The sequence below is a fragment of the Geotrypetes seraphini genome, chromosome 15 (assembly GCF_902459505.1).
Source record: "Geotrypetes seraphini chromosome 15, aGeoSer1.1, whole genome shotgun sequence".
In the NCBI taxonomy this organism is placed as follows: domain Eukaryota; kingdom Metazoa; phylum Chordata; class Amphibia; order Gymnophiona; family Dermophiidae; genus Geotrypetes; species Geotrypetes seraphini.
The window spans coordinates 50,329,295-50,343,318 of record NC_047098.1 but is presented as its reverse complement, the minus strand read 5'-3'; the positions used below and the strand labels follow the sequence as shown (position 1 = coordinate 50,343,318).

General features: G+C 43.5%; 1 protein-coding gene across 2 annotated transcripts in view; it reads right to left on the bottom strand.

The window, feature by feature from the left end:
• Window positions 1-7,340: 7,340 nt before the first annotated feature.
• The window catches only part of TADA2A (transcriptional adaptor 2A), a 60,337-nt gene continuing 53,653 nt past the window's right edge, over window positions 7,341-14,024 (bottom strand). For both annotated transcript variants that reach the window (XM_033921837.1, XM_033921838.1), the window contains exons 14-15: window positions 8,945-9,018; window positions 7,341-8,442 (exon numbers count right to left, since the gene is read on the bottom strand). In XM_033921837.1, the coding sequence (XP_033777728.1) occupies window positions 8,257-8,442; window positions 8,945-9,018 (260 nt within the window). In that variant the 3' untranslated portion in view covers window positions 7,341-8,256. The remainder of the gene's footprint in view (window positions 8,443-8,944; window positions 9,019-14,024) is intronic.

Genomic DNA, 14,024 nt, shown 5'->3' with positions numbered 1-14,024 from the left:
CGTCTGTTTTTTTTCTCATTCACACTGGTTCTACAAATAATTTTTTGCATGCATAGGCTTGGAGGCCAAGTTAAGGGTAGACTGGGGCCAGCATAGGTTATAGTTAGATCATGAAATTAAGCTATTCTGAATATAACTTAAGCCAACTAAATATGAATTGTTAGTTCAATAACAGGTACCACTTTATTCTTTGTTTTTTATTTATTAACATCTGTTTCCATGCTTTAAAACAGACCAAATAATTTTTTGCATGCATAGGCTTGGAGGCCAAGTTAAGGGTAGACTGGGGCCAGCATAGGTTATAGTTAGATCATGAAATTAAGCTATTCTGAATATAACTTAAGCCAACTAAATATGAATTGTTAGTTCAATAACAGGTACCACTTTATTCTTTGTTTTTTATTTATTAACATCTGTTTCCATGCTTTAAAACAGACCATCCCTGTACAATAGACATAGGAGTGGCCTAAGGGATGATCTGGCCAATTGGAATCTTAGGCGCATGGGCCAACCGGAAATTTAGGCCTATCTCCCAGTGCATTCCAGGATGCACCGGGAAGGGGAGGGCCTGCCAGCCAGAGGGAGGAAGCATCCCTCTTGCAGGCCAACTAAAAAAGGTATGGTGGGATCCTAGGGGGGCTCAAGGGGCATGCCTTTTAGGGGGGAGGCTCTAGCAGGAGCAACTAGGCATCCCTCCTGCCGATGATCTTGGGGGGGGGGGGGCTCTGGCAGGAGAGAGTGGGCAGACCTCATGCCAGGAGATGTCTCGAGGGATGGTGGTGGGTTTCTAGTAGGAAGGAGTGGGCATCCCTCCTGCTGGGTGGATGTCTTGGTGAGGTGGTGGCAGGAGGAATTCAGGCACTCCTCCTGCCGTGGACATTCAGGGGGGGAGGGGGGATTCAAGTGTTCCAGCAGGAGGGACTGGGCATCCAATGTCTAAAACGTCTTGATCTGGGCATTTGAGACTTGGAAAAATTTTTGGTCGAGAATGTGGTATCGAGATAGACGTAGTAGCGGTCTGGCCGATTAAACGCCTGGTCGTACTGGTAAACAATTTAAAATATATATTTTGGACATGCTTTTTGGGAATGGACTTTTTTCTTCTGCCGACTAAAAGCGACTAGCACCCTATGTCCAAATTAGATTTAGATGTTTCTTTTGATTTTGCCCCTTCACATGTTCAATAATTTTGTTCTGTATAATAGTCTACCATTTTGCATGGTTCCAACATCAGGCTTACCAGTCTATAGTTTCCCAGGTCACCCTCCAGGTTGTTCTCTGGAACCATTTTTAAAACTTGATTTGTTGCTCACCCTCCAATCTTAAGGTATCACACTTGCTCTTAAATATATATGACAAATTACTTTTTTTTTTTTTTTAATAATCTTTATTCATTTTAAAATAATTTCAATAAGTGAAGAACAATAAATAAAACATTTATACTATAGACATCTCTTAAAATATTACAAGATTCTTACAGATCAATAACCCCCCCCCACCCAAACTATTCTTTATCATTCAAGTATGACTAATTATTAATAATTCTTTTTCTGTTCTGTCAGTATTCTGTGGTACATACCATTTCGTCCAGGCGATTTGCTACTTTTTAATTTGTCAGTTTGCTTTTTCACATCTACCTGATTCTAACTGTGCACAACTTAAGGTGCCATATACAGAATTTGAGGGTTAGTAGTACTTAAATAATACAGTGCACAACATGGGCAGGTCAAGGGTGTGAAAAGTGGTTGTGTGCATACGTTATAGAATATTATCATATGCGCAACTGCCAACTTTAGGTGCAAACATTTATACCATGCTTTTGACGTAGCTTAAGTGCTTGTACCTAGTTATATGCGCACATGCCAACTTGTGCTCTACTTTATAATGCTTTATCACACATTGTGTTGACATTGTAATGCAACATACTATGCCATACTTTATATTGTAATCTAAATATTATAAACTAAACTAAAACTTAAATTTATAGATTGGGTCATCTCCATGGAAATGGAGCTTGACTCAGTTAATCATAAACTAATAATAACAAATAATATTGATGAATAAATAAAAAAAGGAAAGATAAACTGAAGGATCTAAGAAAACCAATAAGAAAAATTAAGAGGAGAGGGCGGAGCGAAAATAAGATGGTGGCCTGATGCCTTTCTGAGGATGCTATCGTACCTGCATTAGAAAAGTTTTCAGCTTACCAGATGGTAAAAAGAAAATCTAAGCTCCAGGTGTTCCTGGACAAAACTGCTTCATTGTCAGGCCCAATGGATGCCTTTGTGGAATGCAGCTCTGTAGCACGGAGTTCAGAGGTATGCACGGCTGATGAGCCGATGCGAGATCTCTTCTTTTGAGGGTGTCACTCTTTCCTCCAAAGAGCACAGTCCACCCAGCTGTCCCGACGTGACGGGAGAGTCTTTCTTAGACAGCCCAGGAATCTTACTTGCTGGTCCCATGGAGTGGGAGGACCGACTCTGGAAGACGACAAGAGGAGGAAATAGCTTCCCAGCGGGTGATGAGAATACAGTAACTTCAAGGAGTTTCTTCCACAACTGAGGTGGCTCTGGGCTTACAGGGAGCTCTGGAGCAGAAGCTGCTCCTTTACAGAGGCCTAAGGTCTTCACGATGGAATCTATGCATTTTTTTGCTACTTCAGCTTGTCAGCTGTGTTCTTTGCTCATGTGTTTAAAGACAATAGACTGTTTTCAGTCCAATTCTTTATATGTGAGGTTGCAAACCATTGGACCCGAGAAAGGCGTGTTTGCCGAAACACGGAGCGTGTAGGGTCCGGTTGGATTTTTATCACAGTATTTTTTATCATTGTACTTTTTAAATTGAATTTTCATGGTTTTATATGTCAGTGTTTAATAAATTATCTCCAGAACATCTGTATCCACAGGTTTTGTTTTCATTGGTGGATTATTTTCACTGTGGATCATTGGGTCTCCCCATTTTTCTTTAAGATGTTTTTTAAACACAAGGATGTACCTTTCCTGATGAACACTATAATGTATCCAGATGTTTCTCAGTCTACCCAGAAGGAAACAATTTTTCATTTTGAGGCCTCGGGCAGTCTAGTTGGGGGCAACTTTTGTTCTAAGATATCCCTGTAAGTGTGTGTTAATACATAAGGATGATACATATGTTTTTTTATGAACCGCAACAGTTGTCTAAATTTATTTCAGCCAGAGAGCAACCAGTATCTATTACTTGAATTTTGCTGTTTCTAAGATAGCTCAGGAAAGAATTGCTCATGAGCAGTCAGGCCACCAGTCTTTATTTCCTATGTTTAAATTTCAGTTATTCTTTAGCTACGTCCCCAAGATATGTAGAAGGCTAATTATACTTTGTATTAAAGAGATACCTTTAAAATAATTTGGGTTCCTGTATTTCATTTACACAGTATTTTTCCTGTTTGACTTGTAAAGACTGTCAAATGTTAAAATATAAATAATTAAAAAAGAAAAATTAAGAGAAACGAGATGACAGATACTTAGAGAATAATAATGTTTTCAGTATTCTTGGAAATGATTGAAATAAGAACATAAGAATAGCCATACTGGGTCATACCAAAAGTCCATCTAGTCCAGTAGCCTGTTCTCACGGTGGCTAATCCAGGTCCCTAGTACCTGGCCAAAACCCAATGGGTAGCAACATTCCATGCTATCAATCTAGGGCAAGCAGTGGCTTCCACCAGGTCTTTCTCAATAACAGACTATGAACTTTTCCTCCAGGAAATTGTCCAAACCTTTCTTAAAACCAGCTACTCTATCTGCTCTTACCACAACCTCTGGCAATGGGTTCCAGAACTTAACTATTCTCTGAGTGAAATTTTTTTTTATTCCTATTGGTTTTAAACCTATTTCCCTGTAACTCCTGTAATTGTCTACTGCTTGTTTATTGTTGCTGTACAGTGCCTTGAGTAAACTTCTTTAAAAAGGTGGTAAATAAATCCTAATAAATAGATAATGGCAAATTTGCATGCAATTGCCAATATAGAATTAGCGCTAAATGCCCATATTTCAACGCCTAAGTTTTGACACGTTTTCTTGAATCTACCTCCAAGTGCACTGGAGAAATGTGGTCAGTTAACTTGTCATCAGTAAATATGCAACTAATGCAGCAATGTAGAGAATGAAACAGGGACAAACTTTTCCCCGTCCCTGCAGGAACTCATTTGCCCAGCCCGGCAAGTTCTTTTCTTGTCCCTGCCCCATTCCTGAAAGCTCTGTCCTCATCTGCACAAATCTCAAAACACTTTAAAATCATAAGTGTTCGAGGCTTGTGCAGTTAAGGCAGAGCTTACAGGAATGAGACAGGGGCAGCAACAAAACTTGCAGGGATGGGGCAGGGAAATTGAGTTTCTATGGGCACCAATTTGTCCTTGTCATTCTCTACAGCAATGTTTTGCATTCATTTCAGTCTCCTCGGCTGATACTTGGCAGGGATCCTGATGCTATTGCCTCTCTTCAGCTAACCTCTTATTCCTTACCTTCTCAGCTACTACTTTTGAGAACCAAAGTGGCCTTTTCCTCTTACTTTTACTTACTTGCCTCACAAAAAGGTTTGTCGCCCTTACAATCACTCCTTTCTGTTTTGCCCACTGCATTTCCACTCCTTCCAGATGTTCCCATCTAGTCAATAATTCCTTGATGTAAACCTCCATCCAAACAAAGTTATTTTAAAGTCTAGAACCTTTGCTTTTGAATGAGCCCTCTCTATAGCCATCTAATCTAATCTAAACCACATCATCTCTACATTCGTAAAGCTCGACACTGTACCATGCAATGATCACTCACTGTAACATCAGAAACACTTTCCCCATTTGTAAGCACTAAGTCCAGTATGACGCCAACCCGCGCAGGCTCTATTACCAACTGCTGGAACAGTTCTCTTTGTAGAGAATCCAGGATCTCCCTACTTCTAGAAGACCCCAATCAACATCTGGCATATTACAATCACCTATTAGTAAGACTTCCCCCTTTTTTTAGATATAAAGTTGAGTCTCTTTCATTTGAAAGGAAGCTCTGGAATGAGAGGGCATAGGATGAAGTTAAGAGGTGATAGGCTTAGGAGCTGGTTTTAAGAAAGGTTTGGACAATTTCCTGGAGGAAAAGATCATAGTCTATTATTGAGCAAGACATGGGGGAATCCACTGCTTGCACTGGATCGGTAGCATGGAATGTTGCTGCTCTTTGGGTTTTGGCCAGGTATTAGTGACCTGGATTGGCAACCGTGAGAATGGCTACTGGGCTTGATGGACCATTGGTCTGACCCAGTAAGGCTAGTCTTATTACATTAATCTAAGGAAATACCTTTTTACAGAAAGTGGTTGATGTGTGGAAAAGTCTCCCGCCAAGGTGATGGAATTCAAGACTGCCAGAATTAAAGAAAGCATGGGATAGGCACACGGGATCTCTTAGAGAGAGTAAGAGATAATGGTTATTATGGATGGGCCGACTGGATGGGCCTTTATCTGCCATCATGTTTCTATGTTTCATAGACATGATTGTGAACATTTGTTGCCCTTGATTGACCACACTCCATGAGCCTACAGCTGGTTATAGCCTGGTTGAGACATCCAGGTAAGCTCTTGCTAGCCCAGCTCCTGGGTGGCCCTTGTCTAAAAGAGGCAGTCATACTGTAGCATGGCTGTTCCCTCTGCCTACCATGTAGGAGCCTGTCACTCTTCTCCAGGGCTGTATTCATGCACAGTTTCTATGGAAACCTAGGCCTTTTTCTTTACTCCTCTGCCGCTGTTGAGATTCATGGGGCATAGGTGTTAGGCCAGATTATGTACATATTTACGCAGAGCAAAGCCTTTCTTTCTGTCTTTTCACATTCTGTGTACCTTCTTCTTTGTCTAATGAACTGCTCAAAGGTATATAGTATATTCTAGCACAGATCTGCAGTCTATTCTGCTTGCCAAACACAGCAGCGAGCGCCACACCTTCCACTCCGTGCAGGTTACATTCCTTCATGATTAAACACTGGCATCACAAATGGGCAACTGGCAATTTAACCTCCAGTTACAGACCAAGCAATCTTGGAACATAATACCACATGATGCCAGTATTCTGAAGAGTGGTTTTATTATGGCTGCAGCAAAGTCAACATTCATTATCAAATACCTGATTAAACCAACAATCCAGCTGCTGTTTCGGTAAGTGGAGGGAGGGGGTTTCACAGCTCCGGGGCTGGAGGGAGGGGGGTTTTGCAGCTGCTTCAGGGCTAGAAGGGGGCTGGGGGGAGAGGGGTTTGCAGTTTAGGACCACTGCCACTGTTTGGTTCAAGGCTCAGGACTACTGTTACTGCTTTGAGGCTGGAGGGAGGGGTTCACATCTCAGGACTGCTGCCACTTTGGGGATGATTTTTCTTTTGATTGTTGGTTAGTGGAAACGTTTAAATCTGATGCCAATTTTTCTACTTGGTCCATTCTAATGGCCTTCTGTTGAATCTTTTCTTCAAAATGTTTAAACTGATTTGCTGAATTTTGAGTTGAAGAAATGAAAGATTGCATACCTTGTGCAAACTTTCAATAGCTCCCCAGATTGCCTCCATATCTATCACTGCTGATCTTATCAGAGGGCTAGGAAGAGAAATAAGAGGCAATGTTACTGCTGGAGGTATTTCCGAAGACTCCTGAAGACCGATTTCCCCTCTTGCTACACTCTGAGAATCAAGTACTCCAAACACTGATGCTGGTTGATGAAATCTTGGCAAAACTGAAACTTCCTCTGGGGTCAGAGGTGAAACCTGCAGCGGAGAAAATAACTCCAGCGCTTCCTGAAGTGCTGTTGGCGTCCGACATCATCCTGAGATGTGGAGGAACTCCAGGACCTAATGGGCTCAGCAAAACATTGCCGACCAAGATCGAGGTCTGCCCACCTCAGTCAGCAGAAACGCCCAATCCATCAGGAACAGCAAATGATGTTATTGCTGTTTGGAGCGATAACGAAGTGGCAGAGGAGGCAGGAAGATCACTCCTCTGTTTTCCCCTGTGCTTCGGCATCTCAGAAGAGAAAAGTAAGCATTACAAGTAGGTTGAAAATGTTAATTATTGCCAGCACTGCAGGGGTCTCTTTCTGTGACTTTCTCTGACGCCATGTTGATTCTTCTCTCTTGGAAAGAATTTGAAGATTTAATTAGATGCAAGAATATTTCGGTAATGAATTTTCTTTTGACCAGGGATGTATTCCCTAGTTCACCTTTGTGAATGAAGTAGGAGTGTCTTAAGAGATATTAGTTAATTCTATATCTCTAGGGGTACTGAAGTCTTTTTGCTCCATTTACTGGAATAACAGAAGTGGTCCTTCCTCAGGCATAGACAAAATAAAAACCCATTTGCTGTTTAATTTTACATATTTTATTTTTTATTATTACACTTTGTTCCATAAAATACAGGGACCTTTTGTGTAAGCATCAGACACCTTTCACTTACAAATATTGTATAGGAACTTTCAAATAAATACTTAAATAAAAAGCCTGCCACCGTTCCAGCTCATTAGTGAAAAGCCTGAGGAAGGCAGCAGAAGAAACCAAAAATGTAATAGATATTGGGATAAGAATGTTAAGTACCATTCTGATCTGTATATAAAAGTTTCTTTGATATCTCGAGAGCTGATACTTCTCTCACATCTGATTTCTAATCTCAATGTCTCTCTTTTCAATTATGTAACAGTGTTTTTCACAACAATTAAGCAGAACCAAAAAGTGTCAAGTATGAACCTTTCTGAACACAAACCAACTAGCAGGGGAGGCCCTGCAAGTGCAGCAGTAACTCTCTCCCCTCTAATATTTGTTCAGGGCAGCCAACCAGTAGCAGAACAAGTCCAGGAAAATAGGTCTAATGTTTTAGAGTGGGAAAATTAGGAATCAATTCCATTTCTCACCAACATTCCTCTTGACTTTGGGCAAGTCATTGAATTTCCTGTTGCTTTAGACATCCGATTATAAACTCCTGGGACAGGAACTTGCCATACCTAAAAACACGAACTGCCTTGAGCTGAAGATGACACCTTTTACCTAGGCTGAAAGAGAAGATCCAACTAGCAGCTGCTGTGATTTGATTACATGCAATCCTGCAGTCCACTAGATTTGCAACCCTAATAGAAGCGCAAGTAAAAACACACAAAGGACAGGAAGATAAACACAGTCTGACACACCTCTATCTGAAAAGACCACATAATTAATCTTTGCGACAGCAATCAAAATGCAGCCATGTTTCCTTGATAACTGTCTCCCAATAAGTCAGGCTTTGTTGATGTAGCCCTCCCGGATAAGGAAGTCGTAGATTTTTCTGGTTTTGTTCACATCTATCTTGATGAGGGCCCTGGCTTGGGCCAATCTCAGGCTTCCTTGTTTGCTACATTCATTCACCAAAGCTTCTTTGTATTCTAAATAGGCTCCAGGGACCAGCCTCACCATCTGACAGAGCTAGGAATAGAACAAATAAAACCAGCTTGAAATGGGCAATATTACCGATTCAATTTTTTTAAAACTAGCAGGCATTACTAAAATGGCTGTAGAGAATCTGAGGTGGAAGAGCTAGTGTTCTTAATTTGGGCATCACCGAGAAGCATGCTGAGGAGCAAAGAAACATAGAAGGAAAAAAGAAGATAGGTAGGACATGTGTTCTGATCCTTTCAAGCACCAATAGAAAATTTCATAAGTTGTTTATTTTCTCTATCATTCTCTTCTCTCACTCTGTCTGATTACTGTGCCTATCTTAACATGCAACTCTTTGACATGCCCTTCTTAATTACATTTAAACAGTTTTCTGCTCTTCTTTGAATACTCTGGTCCTTACTTTACAGCATATAGTGGTTTAAGATATTCTAGTTTCCACTAGAAGTTTAACTGGAAAACCTGAGGGTTTAATAAATTACAAAAGTATAGGAAAAGGCCTTCCTTCATGGCTTTTGTGCCCCCAAATTACCTCCTTTTCTTTCTCATTAAGTTTCTCTGTGCCTGGGAGACCCGTGAGGTTCAGCGGGGGTGCATTCCGTCTTCCTGTTATAAAGAAGGAAGCACGAGATAAAGAAAAGTTGAGCAGCTTATATAAGGTATTGCACTATCACTTCTCCTATATTTCACAAGCAGTGTAACATCTACAAAGCAGAAAGGTGGCCAAGATGGTGCAGCTCTGAAGAAACAAAGAAGTCTGGTAAAAGGATCTAGAAGAGCTCAACAGCAGCTAATTACAGAGCAAGAGAAAGGCAGTAAATAAGGCAATCAGTACACACCTACAGTTAGCTGCAGTTTACTAGCTGTGTAACTGTATTCTATTGTGTTCCTATCTTATTACCCCAGCTTTGAAACTCAAATCTTTTAAGCCAGTGGTCTTTGCTAATTTTTAAGCAAGGGCCGTATTGGGTCCAAAAGGAGTAAAGGAAACCCAACAAGTATGTTCCTGCTTTAGGCCATGACACCAATAATGCTTCTCAACATTAATTCCTACCAGAACACCTGGCCTTGATCACACATGCAGATACCAGATAAACCCTATGCCAATACAGGACCACAAACTAAAAGTCCTAATATACACAAGTGAAACTCTGAGATGTCAGTACAACACCAGAGAACTAGAAATACATTTCTTCCTGAACAGTGCAAAATATAGACAGCAGATGTAAATTCTCAACTGACATAGTTCAATCACTAAAATCATCTTTCCTTCCTTTGTTGTTTGGTGATTTTATTTTCTAATCATCTTTTTTTCTGGAATCTCTCTGTCCTTCTCTTCCCCCTCTCCCCTACCTTATAGTCTGGAATCTCTCTCTCCTTCTCTTCCCTGGTCTGGCTTCGCTCTCTTCTTCCCTACCCCCCTCAGTAGTCAGACATCTCTTTCCCCCTTCCCTGATCTGGCATTTCTCCCCTTCCCTCTCCCTCCAGTAGTCCAACATCTCTCTCCTTCCTTTCCCCCTTCTTGTGGGATTGTATCTCTCTCCTTCCCTTCCTTCTTCCTCCCTACCTTAGTCTGGAATCTCTCTCTTTTTTTCCTCCTTCCCTCCAATAGTCCGACATTTCTCTCCTTCCCTTTCTTCTTTCTCGTAGTACACTATCTCTTTTCTCCTTCCCTCCTCCTTCTCCCTACCATGGTCTGGCATCTCTGTTCTCCTCTTCCCTTTCCCGGAGATCTGGCATCTCTTTTCTTTTTTTTCCTCCCCATCCCTGTGGTTCAGCATTTCTCTAGTAACTGCCCCCTCTGCTTCCCCCCCCCCTCATGTGATCTAGTAGTTCCTCACTCTTCTCCTTTCCGGTAGCTGCTCTTGCAATCTGCGAGCCGCTGCCATCAACATGAGTGAAGCAAACACGCTTTCTTTGGTGGCTCAGAAGCTTTCCCTCCACTACTGCTTCCCATCTATGCGAGGAAAGGAAGCAGTAGCAGAGGGAAAGCTTCCGGACCTCCAAAGGCAGCGTGTTTACCTTACTCACGCTGCTGGAACCCTAAGAGTAAAAGGGCAGCTGCCAGGTAGAAGAAGTATTGGATCTGCAATAGAGTGGTCACTCCTGATGGTGAGAATAACATGAGGAAGGACCTAGCGAAGCTTGTAAAATGGTTTGAAATTTGGTAGCTAAGATTTAATACTAAGAAGTGCAACGGACATCCAATTTGCGCAACTGTCTCTACTCCACAAAGCCCTCCTGACTACTCAAAACTGGGAGGACAACAGACTAGTTGACATGAAAATGCAAAACTACCTTCGGCAGAAAGGAGGGAACTGGCCACAGCACGACCTACTCCAGGAAGGTAAGTCTACACGAAAAGGCTTGCAGTTCGGAAATGCGTCGCACAGAAGTAATGGCCACCAGAACATCACCTTAAGAGTAAGGTCCTTCAGGAGCCCAGAGTCTAGAAAGGAGGATGAATGAGCACCAGATTGAGATCCCAGGCTGGAACTGAAGGACGCACTGGAGGCTGGAGCAATTTAGCTGCTCTCAAGAAACGAATCACATCTGGAGAAAAGGCCAAATGCGAAAAGAAGTCAAAGCTGCAAGCTGAACCCAGAGGAAGACAGGCCCCTGTTCAGGCCATCCTGCAAAAACTCCAACGTGAGGCAAAGAAGCACAAAAAGGAACGCCACATGTGGAACACCACTCCTCAAAAAGAGGCCAAACTCACACATAGACCTGAGAGGTGAAAAGTTTCTGAGAACCCAAGAGAGTGTAGATCACCTTATCTGAATAACCTTTGTTACTAAGGCGTTCCATTTCAAGAGCCATGCCGTAAAACAAAAGGGACCTGGATTGAACAATGGAATGGGACCCTGAGTTAGAAGGTCAGGTGAGAGGGACAATGGAAGAGGATCTGCCACAAGAAGACAAACCAGATCTGGGTACCACAGGCACCTGGGTCAATCCGGAGCCACCAGGATCACACGGCTGGAATGTTGAGCAATGCGAAGAATGACTCTGCTCATCGGCCATGGAGAAAAAACATACAGGAGGCTGTCCGTCAGCCAAGGCTGCACCAGAGCATCCAGCCCCTTGGCTTGGAAATCTCTGTGCCAACTGAAGAACCATGGCACTTTGGCGTTGACACTTGTTACCATCAGGTCCATGACCGGCTGGCCCCAGGCCTGCACAATCAACTTGAAGGCTGCGGGACCAAGACACAACTCGCCAGGATCCCGCACATGATGACTGAGGAAGTCTGCCTGGACATTCTCCACTACCACTATGTAGGTAGCCGAGATGTCCAGAAGATGAGTCTCTGCCCATTCCATGAGAAGAGATACCTCCTGCATCACCAGATGACTCTTGGTTCCCCCGATGACTTGATGTAAGCCAATGCCGTGGCACTGTCCGAGAGAACTCGAACCTATTTGCTCTTCAGGAACATCTGGAAAGCTAGTAACACCAACCGGATGGCTCTGGTCTCCAGAATATTGATCGACTAGGATGCCTCCTCCGGAGACCATCTGCCCTGAGCCAAGCAACCGAGACATTGAGCTCCCCAACTGAGGAGACTGGCGTCCGTGAGAAGCACTGTCCACTGAGGCTAATCTAGACTCACTCCCTGCACCAGATTGGAAGAGCATAGCCACCAGATGAGGCTGCAATGAACTAACCCCCAAAGAGGAAAGGGAGATCCAGATCATGCGTCTTGAGGCGACCACCACTGAAAAAGAGCATACTGAAGTGGGCACATGTGAGCCTGAGCCCACCTGACCATGTCAAGGAAGGCTGCCATCGACCCCAAGACTTGGAGAAAATCCTGTGCCTGAGGACACCAACAATCCATCAGGAAGCAAATTTGAAACTGTAACTTGAACATTCAGGCCTCTGGAAGAAAGACTTTCCCCAAGCTGGTGCAGAAGCGGACCCTGGGTGTACTGATAGATAGGACCCTGAAGCCGTCGGCACAATGCGCGGCAGCGGCAAATAAGGCAAATAGAATGTTGGGCATGATAAAGAAAGGAATCTCGAGTAGATCGGAGAAAGTTATAATGCCGCTTTATAGGGCAATGGTCAGACCCCACTTGGAATACTGCGTCCAACATTGGTCTCCCTACTTAAAGAAGGATATAAAACTGCTGGAGAGGGTGCAGAGACGAGCAACTAAACTAGTGAAGGGTATGGAGAAACTGGAATATGAGGATCGACTTAAAACACTGGGATTGTTCTCCCTTGAGAAAAGGAGACTGCGTGGGGATATGATCGAAACCTTCAAAATACTGAAAGGAATCGACAAAATAGAGCAGAAAAAACTATTTACATTGTCCAATTTGACACGGACAAGAGGACATGAAATGAAGCTAAGGGGGGGCAAGTTCAGGACTAATATCAGGAAGTTCTGCTTCACACAGAGAGTGGTTGACATCTGGAATACTCTCCCAGGGGAGATTATTGCGGAATCGACAGTCCTAGGCTTCAAAAGCAAACTAGATGCATATCTCCTTGAGAGAGGCATATAAAGATATGGTTGGCTATAAAATAAGCCAGGTGTATACCTAGCAGGGCCTCCGCGTGTGCGGATCGCCGGACTTGATGGACCGAAGGTCTGATCCGGAGATGGCGCTTCTTATGTTCTTATGTTCTTATGTTCTCCAGATACTTCAGGCGTTGAGACAGGGTCAACCGGCTTTTGGACAAGTTGACCACCCAACCCAGTGACTTCAGGAACTCCACAATCCGTCATAACCCGGGAGCTCTCCTGAAATCAACCAGACATCCAGATAGGAATGAACCAGAACGTCCTCCTTGCGCAAGGCCGCTGCACTTATCATAATCTTGGTGAAAGTCTGCGGAGCTGTGGCCAAAATCGAGTGTACAAATTTGATAGTGCTTTCCCAAAATCGCAAAGTGAATGAACCACGGATGGGAGGCCTGAATTGGAATATGAAGGTAGGCTTCTGTTAGGTCGAGCGAAGTAGGAAATTCCCCAGGCTGGATGGCAAGAATGACGGACCTCAGGGTCTCCATGCAAAAGATGAAACCCAAAGCGCCCTGGTGACCCCTTTTAGATTCAAAATGGGCAGAAAAGACCGCTCTTTCTTGGGCATCACGAAATAAATGGAATACCTACTGGTGCGAAACTCCTGAGAAGGCATGGGAACCACCGCCTTTAACCTTTGCAGTGTCTGATGAAAAGCCTACTTCTTCCAAGCCGCCTGACAAGGGGAAGAGAGGAAATGATCCAGCAAAGGCCAGGAAAAATCCAGAGCACAGCTGTCCCGAATCACTTCCAGGATCCACTGAACCCTTGTGATCGCGGTCCACCCCTGCTAAAACTTCTACAAACAGGCTCTCACCGGCACCAGGGGAAAGGCCTGCAAGGAGTCATTGGGCCAGGAGGGCAGCGTAGGGGCCTCCGGAGGAGTCACAATCCCCCCCTCCCTGACGGACGCACCAAAAGGACTACATGCGCTGAAAGAAATGGCCCTTGGAAGGAAAAGAAGCTGCCCCAACCAGGGCAATACCGACAAAAATCATGCAAATGCCCCTGGGTGACGCTACCCCTCGAAATCAGGCAAGGACTGTCTCCAGGAAGATGAGGCACCTTAGAGTCAATC